General features: G+C 42.1%; 1 protein-coding gene across 2 annotated transcripts in view; it reads left to right on the top strand.

Moving 5' to 3' along the window:
- The window catches only part of kalrnb (kalirin RhoGEF kinase b), a 50,092-nt gene extending 41,246 nt beyond the window's left edge, over positions 1-8,846 (top strand). For both annotated transcript variants that reach the window (XM_030781073.1, XM_030781074.1), the window contains 14 exons: positions 1,569-1,846; positions 2,470-2,583; positions 2,824-2,933; positions 3,600-3,666; positions 4,139-4,242; positions 4,988-5,057; positions 5,279-5,365; positions 5,655-5,747; positions 6,033-6,083; positions 6,242-6,319; positions 6,757-6,942; positions 7,109-7,280; positions 7,470-7,621; positions 8,628-8,846. In XM_030781073.1, coding sequence (XP_030636933.1) covers positions 1,569-1,846; positions 2,470-2,583; positions 2,824-2,933; positions 3,600-3,666; positions 4,139-4,242; positions 4,988-5,057; positions 5,279-5,365; positions 5,655-5,747; positions 6,033-6,083; positions 6,242-6,319; positions 6,757-6,942; positions 7,109-7,280; positions 7,470-7,621; positions 8,628-8,846 — 1,781 coding nt within the window. The remainder of the gene's footprint in view (positions 1-1,568; positions 1,847-2,469; positions 2,584-2,823; positions 2,934-3,599; positions 3,667-4,138; positions 4,243-4,987; positions 5,058-5,278; positions 5,366-5,654; positions 5,748-6,032; positions 6,084-6,241; positions 6,320-6,756; positions 6,943-7,108; positions 7,281-7,469; positions 7,622-8,627) is intronic.
- Positions 8,847-12,120: the final 3,274 nt, after the last annotated feature.

Genomic DNA, 12,120 nt, shown 5'->3' with positions numbered 1-12,120 from the left:
AATGAGACTCACTATACTCTGTTTGAAGATTTTAGTTGTTGTTTTTTTTTTTATTATTTATTGGAGGACCCTCTCTTTGATGATAACTCTCAAGACACTGGATGTACAAGATCTGAAAACACTGATTAAAACATAGTTGTGAGTTTTATGTACCTGCCGAACTGGGTTCACTACGTTTTAGAGTAAAGCGAATGATGAGAGAGAGGCGTGGTCGGTGGAGAAAGTACTAGAACGCATGTGAGGGTTTTTGCCGCGTAAGCAGGCGGGTAACCTAGCGGTCTGGTCCTGTTATCTCTTGACTCTCTGTCCGTAGAAAACAAAACTAACAGAATGACAGTTGAGTTTTCCAGCGTTGTTGCTTTTTTGTCCGCCTGTTGAAGTGTTCCGAGAGAGAACATTACCATGACAACCATTCAACCATAAGGAAATGAAGCTGTTTGATTTTAGACAATGAGGCCTTTTATTCTCCGTTAGGGACCTTGCCCAGGGCCAGTGGAGAGAGGCGGGGTCAAAATCTCTCTCGGCCAGCGCCCAGGGGCGGGCGGGGTGGGGCAGGGCGGTGCGAGGTGCCGACGGTGACACATGAAAGCCGCGGCAACGGAGCCTGACCGGGAACGACAGCGGGGGGGGGGGGGGGGGGGGGGGGGGAATGACCTTTGACCTCTCACATGCTACAGGATGTGACCCAGTGGAAAGTTTTTGACACAGCAGAACCAGCAGTTTTGTGATGATTGTTTGTACGTGCTGGTGACGGTGGACTGAATCTGGACCTGCCGTGTGGGTTTTGCATGTTTTTTTTTTTTTTGAGTTTCACTCAACAAGTCTGAACAAACAGTGAATGTGATTCAGCCTGATGAAAGAGATCATCTTCTTACATAACAGAAAGGTCCCGGTACACTTCCAGAGATAGGACATTATCACAGGGATAGGAATGATATCCCACAGACTGGATCATTTCTGTGGAAACAGACTAGCATGAACTTCTCCTGGGTGTTGCTGTTGTTTGTTTGTTTGTTTGTTTGTTTTTACTTGCAAGGGCTAAGGGGTAAAAAAAAAAAAGTTAAAACATTTAAAGTAGGTGAGATAAAACGAACTTTCTTTGCTAATGTGGGAACTAAAGTTTCTGTTTGCTGAGAACCATATACCCTTCAATGCTGACTCAGTCTCTTATTGTTTCTCACACACACACACGCACACACACACAGACACACACACACGCATAGTCCATGCTGGGTTGTGACCAAGCGTAAAATGACTCAAATAACCATAAGGGAGATCCGGTTTGTCCAGTTTGTCCAGTTTGTCCATTATGCGTCTGCGTGTGGTCGAATCATCCTCCTCTAAACTCGCAGAAGCTTGTTCGTAAGTTTCAGTGACTAGTCTGAGCATGCAGACAACGGATACGCTCCTGGACAAACTTCTATTTGCCTCAAAGACATAGAGCCGCCTGCTTTTTTTTTTTTCCTTACCTGTGGGACTGACACCTTGAGAAAAAGTGACATTTCGCAAGGTTTCCTCTTTCCGCCGCTTCCGAGTCACCTTTGGAATCTTCCGCTTGTGTCTCGCAGAGAACTACCCGGTGGGAGCGTCGGAGGTCAAGTCGGAGTCGGTGGCTTCGCTGCAGCCGCAGGCGTCGGTCAGCTCGCTGCAGACGGGTTCCCCGGGGCCCAAGCGTTCCGGTACCACTGGGAACACTTTGAAAAAGTGGCTCACTAGCCCCGTGCGTCGACTCAGCCACGGCAAAGGAGACAACGCCAACGCCAAGAAACCCAACAGCAAACCACGTAAACGGGACGGTCGAAAGAGCGTGGACCTGGGCCCCCAACACGAGGACAGCACAGAGGAGGTGCAGTATAACCAATAGAATAGAATAGAACAGAATAGAATAGAATGTCATTTTTCTTTGGAACCGGTGTGTCTAAAGCGATGTGTTCACATATGTTTTGTCTACCGTTAACTGTAATCTGTTTTCGAAATAAACATACAGTTTTAGGGAAGTTTTCACGATTTTTTTTTTTTCACGAACCATCTCATCTCTCTCTAATCTCTGACCCATAAATCTCAGACGTCTACCTCAGACACTATTGTATTGCGGATGTGGGACGAGACTCAGTTCAAATGACCAGGATTGAAAGGCAGAGAGCTGACGTTAAAGTAGTCATTGAGGTCAGACAGAAATAAGACAAACAGAGCTGGAGAAGAAAGCAAGTCTGAAAATGCATTATGTAAAGCTGTTTCGCTGCACGGAATGCAAGTTTTATGAATTTTTTGCTGAAGTCTTACGGATCATAAATGATATATATCATACCTGAGACCTCTCAGGTGACGGCTGTACTTTTGTCAGTTGAACAATCAGCGTTCACTTGACAGAGCAAAGTATCTTCTTGCATTAAACGTCATTTTCTCTCTCTCTCTCTCTCTCTCTCTCTCTCTCTCTCTCTCTCTATTTGTCTGTTTGTCTGTCTAAAGAGGGGAAGAAAAGGAGTGAACAGCGGAGGAGAAGAAGAAGCTGAAGACGAACCGCACACCCCTCTTCCTCCTCCGATGGAGATAATAAAAGACCCCTCCGCTCAGGAGGAGAAGGTACTACAAGGGGCGCTGGTGAGCTTACGGAGGAGGGGATTCTGTCCGTGCTTTATTTGACCAATGCGCATCTTGTAAACTTGTCTGAGTCTGTCATAAATTTTTATGTCTGTGTTTTTATGTTATTCTCTCTCTCTTTCTCTTTCTCTCTCTCTCTCTCTCTTTCTCTTTCTCTCTCTCTCTCTCTCTCTCTCTCTTTCTCTTTCTCTCTCTCTCTCTGTCTCTCTCCGTCTCTCTCAGACTCCTGAACCTGCTGGCTCCTTTCCAGCGTTTGGCAGTGTGAACTCAGGAGATCAGACGCCCAGAGACCCTGAGACAGAGAAGAAGAACAAAGCTATGAGGGGACGCATGTAAGGGACACTCACACACACCTGTGTTTGTGTGTGTGTGTGTGTGTGAGTGTGTATGTGTGTCTGTCAGTCCTTGTGAGGGGTGTGTCTTAACTAGGTCAAGAATCTTAATGTTTCATTACCTCTGAATGACTGAACTGGATAAGTTGCAGTTCCATTATTCAATTTTACCACCCATGCTTTGTGAAGTATATAGTGTAATGCTGTCACTCCATGTCACTCTGGCCCAGGGCAAAAGGCGCTGCAGCCAAGGGTATTTGAACAGGATGTCACACACAGACCACATTATCTGTGTGTGTGTGTGTGTGTGTTTGCGTTTGTGTGCATGGGCGTGTTTGCTTGTGTATGTGTGTTTGTGTGTGCGCACGTGTGAGCACCTGTGTCTGCGTGTGTATTTGAACAGGACAAATCCTTCACATTCTCTGTCATGTTTGACCATATTGTCGATGTCCCTGTGTGTGTGTGAGTCTGTGTGTGTGTGTGTGAGTAAGTGTGTGTGTGTGTGTGTGTGTGTGTGAGTGTGTGTGTGTGTCTGTGTGTGTGTGAGTGTGTGTGTGTGTGTGTGTGTGTGTGTGTGTGAGAGTGTGAGTGTGTGTGTGTGTGTGCGTGTACAATAGCTGCATTCAGGTGAACTCCATGCGTCTCATATTCCCCGTCTTTCTGCAGGTTTGTACTTAATGAGATGGTGCAGACAGAAAAGGACTATGTGAAAGACCTGGGCATCGTGGTGGAGGTAACTCTCTTAAGACAAGATCTGCTCAACTAATAACCAAAGCCACCAGATAGAGACTCGCCATTGAGTTCGGACCTCATTTCTCCTGTCGGAATTATTATCCAGCAGCTACTTTATGACCAATCACTTTAGTTTTGTCCAAATACATGACCCTTTTACTGTGATTAGTAAAATAGTTTTCACAGACTTGGTCATTTGACATTATGTAAAGATATTTGCCATCCGCTGAAGCTGAAACGCCAAACGCACTTCACGCGTGCAGAAAATGTCATCGCGTTTGATCAAAACTATTTACATGTCATATCACGATGCAAATTCATCAAGCGATTTGCCTAAATTGGACGTCGTGATGCCTAACAAACGTTTGTCTCCACAAAGAAATGACTAAAAATACAAAGAAAGACATTTGACAGTTCGGCGTGTTTTTTAGCACTTCTCTTATTCATCCCTTTTGTCTTTTTCTGTCTCGAAGGGCTTTATGAGGAGGGCGGCGGAGAAAGGGGTGCCGGAGGACATGACGGGGAAGGACAAGATCGTTTTCGGGAACATTCATCAGATCTACGACTGGCACAAAGAGTGAGTTGGCCTTTTTTTTTTTTTTTTTTTCTTCTCCTCAGACTTTTCAGTCGGACCCCTCGGGTCATCGTAAAGAGTTTACAAAAACATAATGGCCGTTAAAAAAAAAAAAAAAGAACGGACCTCTTGTAGACATCATATGATGGCTCTTCAGTGAATTAGAAATTCAGCTTAGCTGATGTATTTGAATAGAAACTGAAGTTATGGAAATCTACAAAAGTTTTCTTCCTTTTGTGGCCTAAATACCAGAGAAATTAAAAAAAAAAAAAAAAAAGAGAGCGAGAGAAAGAAACGCTGAGGAAAGACAGAGAAAGAGTTTTTCGAGCGAGAGACTTTCAAGACTTTCTCTGGTGTCTGTCTTTGTGTTCTGAGTACTGTTTGTGTGTGTCTCTGGTGACTGACTGACTGGTTCTACACTGTGTGCTGTCATTGTAAATATTTAATTAATTTCCGGACCTTCTGACATCATTTGACGTCTCGACGATGTCATTCATATGAGGTATTCGTCTTTCCGTATTGCCTGGATGTGTGTGATATTTACAACAGATAAGCATCAGGATGGAAAATTTGCAAGCACTTTTTCCTGGTGTATGATCAGATTAAGCATGCTAAGCATAGAACCAGGAGAACCACTATTACAGACAGGTTTGACGTCAGTCAATCAGAAAGAAATGTCAGAAATGAAATGTCTGCTCTTTCAGTATATGGGAAATAGTTTTGTTTTTTTTTTTTCCACTTTTTTCAGTTTTTTCATGGGGGAACTGGAGAAATGCCTGCAGGATCATGAAAAACTGGCCGAACTTTTTATTAAACATGTGAGTATGACATCCAGCTTGGGGTGTGTGTGTGTGTGTGTGTGTGTGTGTGTGTGCGCGTGCATGTGTGTGTGTTTGTGTGTGTTTGCGTGTGTGTGCGCGCGTGCATGTGTGTGTGTTTGTGTGTGTGTGTGTGTGCGCGCGTGCGTGTGTGTCTTTGTTTGAGTTGAGCACTTAGATGTAACAGTTGTACACTCATGTGTGTGGTGTGTCTCTGTCAGGAGAGGAGACTACATATGTATGTGATCTACTGTCAGAATAAGCCACGCTCAGAGTTTGTGGTGGCTGAATATGACTCATACTTTGAGGTGAGGTTTACTAAAACAAGTTTGTCCTACATTACTTAACTTTCCATCCAGTCGCTCTTTTCTTCCCGTTCGTTGGCCACGAACGTGATAATCTATCAACAGACTGTTAGCGTTGTTCCTTTGTTTAATTACTTATATTTACATAAAATTTTACAACTGTATGATTGCATGCCCTTGACATTAATCACTGTTCGCGAATTATGCTGTCACGCCGTGACAATAGTGAGCTTAGATTGACAGACAGTTTTCTCATGGTTCCCTTCAAGTTTATGTTTCATGTTTTAAACAGGAAGTACAAAAGGAGATCAACTGTAGAATGTGCATTAGTGATTACCTGATTAAACCAATACAGAGGATCACCAAATATCAACTTCTACTCAAGGTAACTCTCCCAAGGGTTCCTAAGTCACAAAAATAACACCATCTGCTCGGGTTAACTCCCCTGGGAGTGTCTGGGAGTCTTTACTCTGGTCAAAGTGACTACCCAAAAACAATCTACATATCCCTGTGTTACAACAGACTTTATCTTGGCATATGAAATGATATCATAATAATAATAAGGAGAAGAAGAAGAAGAAGAAGAAGAGTATGTCATTGTTGACAATTTTGTTACCACAGTAATTCTTTAATTATGACAGTTTTAATGTGAGGTTTCTATCTCTCTCAGGACTTTTTGAAATATAGCTCCAAAGCGGGGCTGGACTGTCAGGAGATTGAGGTAAGAGGACGAGCTGTTCTCCCAAATTTCGCCTGAGGGAATTTCCCACCATTTCTGCCTTTTTTAAACTTCACAGAACAGAAATGGAGTCACAAACGGCTGTGTTAAAAGAGTACTTGTGTAAGAATCTGCCCGTCTGTTTGATTGTTATGTTGTAGAAAGCTGTAGAACTGATGTGCCTGGTTCCTAAACGCTGTAACGATATGATGAACTTGGGACGACTACAGGGCTATGAGGTACGCTCGCCTGTCTCGCCGCTCTCTATACACGCTGGGTTCTGAAATTGTTCTGAAATTGTACTGAAAATGTTCTGAAATGGTGACACAGTCGTGCAGGATATATATCCCTACACGTGCAAGGGACAAATTGGAGTTCTCTCCACCACATAATACCTGACAGAGGATTTACAGAATGATCGAGAACAACTGCGGGTTTCAGTATTTGCTAAATTTTATTCCTTCACAATACTTTGTTGGTGTTTAGCGTTCAGCCAACAGTTTAGCATGAAACCCACAGCTAAACAGTGAAATACAATCGCCGGTGACAAAAAACAATTTTGGAAATGAACATTGTGCCTATAGTTCAGGGTATTTTCAGTCATAAAAGTGAAGTCTATACGACGTAAAAGATTTAAAGGGCGTTTTAACGGTGTGGTCTGGTCCTATTTGTTCAGGGTAAGCTGACCGCCCAGGGGAAGCTGTTACAGCAGGACACGTTTTTCGTGACAGAGCAAGATTCCGGCGTGCTCTCCCGCAGCAAAGAGCGTCGGGTCTTCCTCTTCGAGCAGATCGTCATCTTCAGTGAGCTCCTACGGAAAGGTTCCTCCACACCTGGTTACCAGTTTAAAAAGAGCATCAAGGTACAGAAACAATGTTCCTTTACCTGAGCTCTGGTTTTATTAATGTCTCCAAAGTCTTAATTCATGTTATTTATGAATAACTGGTTAACTGTCTCTGTCTGCCTGTGTATTGTTTGTGTTTGTGTGTGTGTGTGTGTGTGTGTGTGTGTGTGCTCACACTATGCAGATGAACTATCTGAGTATGGAGGAGCACGTTGACGGTGACCCGTGTAAGTTTGTGCTGATGTGCCGAAGCTCCTCTGAGCGACTGACGCTCCAGGCTGCTAACATCGACATCAAACAGGACTGGATCCAGAGCATCCGCAGTGTCCTGGACATACAGAGCAAATTTCTCTCTGGTAAGAACAAACAATAGCCATACATCTCCAGTTATCTCAAAACAGTGCTGATTTAGTCATGTTGGTTCTTCTTTGGATGGTGGATGGATGGATGGATAGATGGTTGGATCAATCGATGGATGGATGGATGGATTGGTTTACTCCGCATAAATGCTTTTTTTTTTCAAACCTTTCACCTCCTCTCCTTAGATCTCCAGAACCCCTTGAAAAGTGGAGGTTCCCTAAGCAGGCCGCTGTCCAATAGCAGTAGACCTCCTACACACCCCTCCACTCCCCTCAAACCATCTACCTCTAATGGCAGCCCTGCCCACAAATCCAACAAACACACACCGAAAGAAGAGGTGAGTTCACATCGCGTCAAGTCAACCACCAATCTTCTGTCTCTCGCTCTATGAGAGGTCCCTTTGGACTCAGAAACCTCGCTGAATCTCATTGTACCTAGAAATCCTCGAGGTCTGGGCCAGGTGCATCGCATTAATTTTTGTATAATATTACCAGACCTTTCAAATATGTGCATCAAAATCCCATATCTAAATCATAAATAATCTCACTCTAGATTTGGTTAATCTCGTCTTTGCAGTTTTTACTCGTTTAACCTTAGGCTAGTATTTTGTAGTCTGGAGTAAATTGTTTTAGTTTTTAGCGAATCATCTCTCAGCAGTCCCACTAACTGCAGGAAGTTCCACTCTATTTATCTTGGAGCAGAGGAGAAGAGAGAGAGAGAGAGAGAGAGTGGCGGTTGGTTACTCTTAGTGGGGGCAACTGGCCTAGTTTACCTTTTTCTCTCTCGCCTTCTGTCTCTCTAGATAATGTGTCTTGGCCTTGGCATATCCTGGATACTTTGCTTTCATAAATCACTGTCATTGAGACCCAGACGCTAGGCGCTACTCGCTACTTTTTTAAAAAAAAAATGTTTTAGAATTTCTCAGAAAAGTGTGTCCTTTTTTTGCATCCAGCTATTTATTCCAAGTTTGATAGCCAGGTCAAGGTTGTCCCAGACTGGCAGAGCGGATGGTGGTCAGACAACGTTAGCTGTGTGTGTGTGTGTGTGTGTGTGTGTGCGTGTCTTTTTCTCTCATCGTTGTCCTGGTTAGTCATCAAGGGCTCTCCCTAAAGGCTGGAGAGGGACATGGTCTAAAGATATACTCCTCCTTCAGCCAAGTGTCTTAAATGTAGTTTAGTGTTTTAGAGGGTTCACAATGGGAAGTTCAAAATGTGTTGAGTTTGAAGTTCCTCTAGAGTTTTGAGTGAATGAGCTTGAAGCTGATGACCTCTGTGTGTGTGTGTGTGTGTGTGTGTGTGTCTGTGTCTGTGTGTGTGTGTTTGTCTTTGGTTCCCTGCTCTTAGGATCAGGAAGAAGCTGATTGTAATGGAATGTCATCGGTCTTGGTGACACAGGAGTACAATGCCGTGAAAGAAGATGAAATCTGTGTTTATGTCGGCGAAAGGGTCCAAATCTTGGCCTCAAACCAGCAAAACATGTGCCTGGTGTATCGGCCTGCCAACAGCCAATCACCTGCAGCGGAGGGCTGGGTGCCGGGTCATGTGCTAGCCTCTACCCGATGAAGCCACGCCCCTCCTCAAACTCCAGTCTCATAATAAAAACCACTATCCACACAGCTGAACCCATTCAAACATCACATTTTCAGTTACACAACAGTGGAGCCTGCTAAAGGAAGGCATACACTCAACATGCCACTCAGCCTCTTGCCAAGTTGTGATTGGTTCGTCAAAACCAGGGATCCACCTTGTCCCACCCCACCACCTGTCCGTCAACTGGAGTAAAGCTCTGAACTGGAAAGTCATCCTGAGTCTTGCTGGTGGCATCTAGTCCTGCTGTTAATATGGGTTACTAAACAAACAAACAAACAAAAAAAGGAAATATGTGAAATATAGTATATTAAAAAAAAAATGATTGTGTTTGTATAGAGAGGAAACCGAAATGAAATTGTTCTTGCATTAAGTGTGAGTGTGTCTGGATGTTAAATGTTATTGTTTTACATCAACATACTTCATTGCCTGAAAACAGACTGTTCTCTTAAATGGGTGCGTGCTCTCGCTCTTAAATGTCTATGCCAAGTCATCTGAACACGGTGTAATCTATTTTTCATTAGGCTGATATTTTATTTTTTGAATAAGGTTTTCTTTTCTCCTTGCGTCTTTTGATTTGCAGACATCAGATGTTAAAAAGTCTCAGTTTTTGGGGAAAAAAAAAATTATATATTTTCATTTAAGTTTCCATTGTTTTCCAGACTCCTGTACAAAATTTATTCTGCACTTTTCAAGAAAAAAAAATGTATTGCAATGACTCCAATGTGTGCAATATCATTATAGTCAAAACGCTCATCCTTGCACATTGTAATGTAACTAAGAATTTTAAATGTATTATTCTGTATCATTTGAAATTTGTACATAATATTTTTTGACATTACCATAATAGAACATACCAGAGATAATGTATTCCGGTTTTTTTTTCTCCAGATAGCTACGGCAGCAACACTGCCTTTTCAACACGACACGGTTTTTTGTTTTTGTTTTTTTTTCATTTTACATTGGTTGAGCTAACATAAAACATTGCCTACTGATCATCGAATAAATCACATCAGGCGAAAATGTCAATTCCAATTAGTTGATAAAAGTTCGTGTTGTTGATCTATTTCTAATTGTTAGTATCTGCTGTAGCAGTCCTTTCTTTTTGGCGGAACAATAAATCCAGCCTTTGCCCTCTCAGAAATATGTGTACATATAAAATAGCAGGTATTTCACTTGTTTAACTCTGGAATGTGGTTCATATTAAAGTCGACAATTTTTCATCTTGGACATCCGAGAACTGTTCCGTCATTGCTCCACTTTCTCACAGCACCGTATATCTTTCACGCTAAAAACGTTTTGAATCGATGTCACTTCTACCGAGGCTGCAGGCTGTAAGCTGTAGTGACGGAAATGTGTTGTATTACATGTAGTCTTCATTGTGTGAATAAGAGGAATTCATTAAGAACACACATTTGCGTTTTATTTACCCAGGGGTGCTTTGTGTCTGCGCAATGAACTGTCAATTAATCGAAAGTCATGTCGTGTCTGGTTTATGTTCGGACAGCATGCGTTCACAGCCTTTTCCATAATTCAATATTTTCTGATGATGCAGAAGAGACCTACCTCTCAGCGTGAGCGTGCGCCACCCCTGCTGTGTTAAAAGCTCGGTGTTGTAGGAACTATACACCTGTGGTGTCAAACTTCGGTCATGCCGTGCTCCATGAGTACAAAAATAAACCCGGTTCTTGTATCGCTAGTTCTGTAATATTTAGAGTTTTAATGTATTCTGCATTTAGATTCACTTATATTACATTCAGTTTTTATATTCACCATTACCTTGAACCGCAGTGCTTGAATTAAGACAAACATTTATCAAATTTGGCCCTGGGCGAAACGTACGCCCCTTGTGTATGTTCAAGGACAGATTGTATGGAAGGGTGGGCTTAGAGGCATAATTTGCTCAATGGTTGGTCAGTTTAACAAATTTAAGACAAGACTGAAGTGATATACAAAGCTAATGAACGATTGCTGCCACCTAGCGTCTAAATAGATCGGAGTCGATGCGTGAAAAGATTAGAATCGCTTGCCATTACGAAAACGTTTTATTTGCGCTTTGATTATAGGTAAAATATCAGTTGTCATTTCGTTACATGTACATTAATTCATTTAACAGACGCTTTTATCCAAAGCGACTTCAAGACAGGCAGGATAAAAACCAAGCATGCAGCCACTAAGGAGCTGTCTGTTGCGTAAGTGCCACCATTAAGTTCAGATTCAAATCCAAGAGTGTAACCACTGAACGACGATTAAATTAACGTTTATCTCTAAGAGTGCGTTCGTATCCGTCAATAAATCAAAACATATTTAAAGCAAAGAACAACAATCTTGTTTGTTAAGATATTACATAAACTCCACTACTGACTTTATCACGTATGCTTAATTATTTAATCATACACATCAAGCAGGACAAGGTAAAAGTTTACTAGAATTTGTTTTTCATCTTGTAGGTGTGTAAGAAGAGAGACGCAATACTCTTTGAATCCACCTGGGTGCGTAAAAGCCCAAGATTGCCACATGAAACAAACCCCTGGAAAAAAAAAAATCTTATTGCTAAGTGTGGCGGCAGAACGGGACAAAGCATCTTTTATATGTGTGCCAAAGTCAACAACCGACCATCAAAATCCTTTATTTTTTTCTTTTCAATAGCTTGTTTATTTTATTACAAAGTGCAAAAGAAGATTATATAAGCATAAACAGTCATACAAAAGAAAGTAGATTTTCTCGTTTTTTTAAGAGTGCAAAATAAGAATAAAAAAATGTTGTGTAACAAGGCATTACTTACAATGTCTTAAATGATGCTTTACAATCTAAGCTAGGGCTTAAGTGCTGAAGTTAGTGCTTTTCCAGTGTTGTAATTATTGATTATTGCACTATTAGACGTTCTTACTCCTTGCTGTAACTGTAATCGTGGCTTTAAAAAAAAGCAAATACCCACATAAGACAAGCCACATAAAAACAGTTCATAAATGGACTTTAGAGATGGAAATAACAAAACATCAACACATTAAGGTCACTTCATCTGTTGCAAGGAACAGTTCTGTCTCCTTCTGTCTTGCGCACACACACACGCACACGCACGCGCACACACACACACACACGCAGTCTTATATCATACTTTCTATTTTTTAATGAGCACGGATAAACTAAGACTCAGGTATAACGTTGCAAACTCTGCCTACACCAAAAAGATGGCAAGACCCTATAAGATGATTCCAGGTAATTTCAGGCATAACATGTGGCGCCCCCT

The sequence above is a fragment of the Chanos chanos genome, chromosome 8 (genome assembly GCF_902362185.1).
Source record: "Chanos chanos chromosome 8, fChaCha1.1, whole genome shotgun sequence".
Classification (NCBI taxonomy): Eukaryota; Metazoa; Chordata; class Actinopteri; order Gonorynchiformes; family Chanidae; genus Chanos; species Chanos chanos.
The sequence above is the reverse complement of the archived record's forward strand: the minus strand, read 5'-3'. Positions and strand labels throughout refer to the sequence as shown.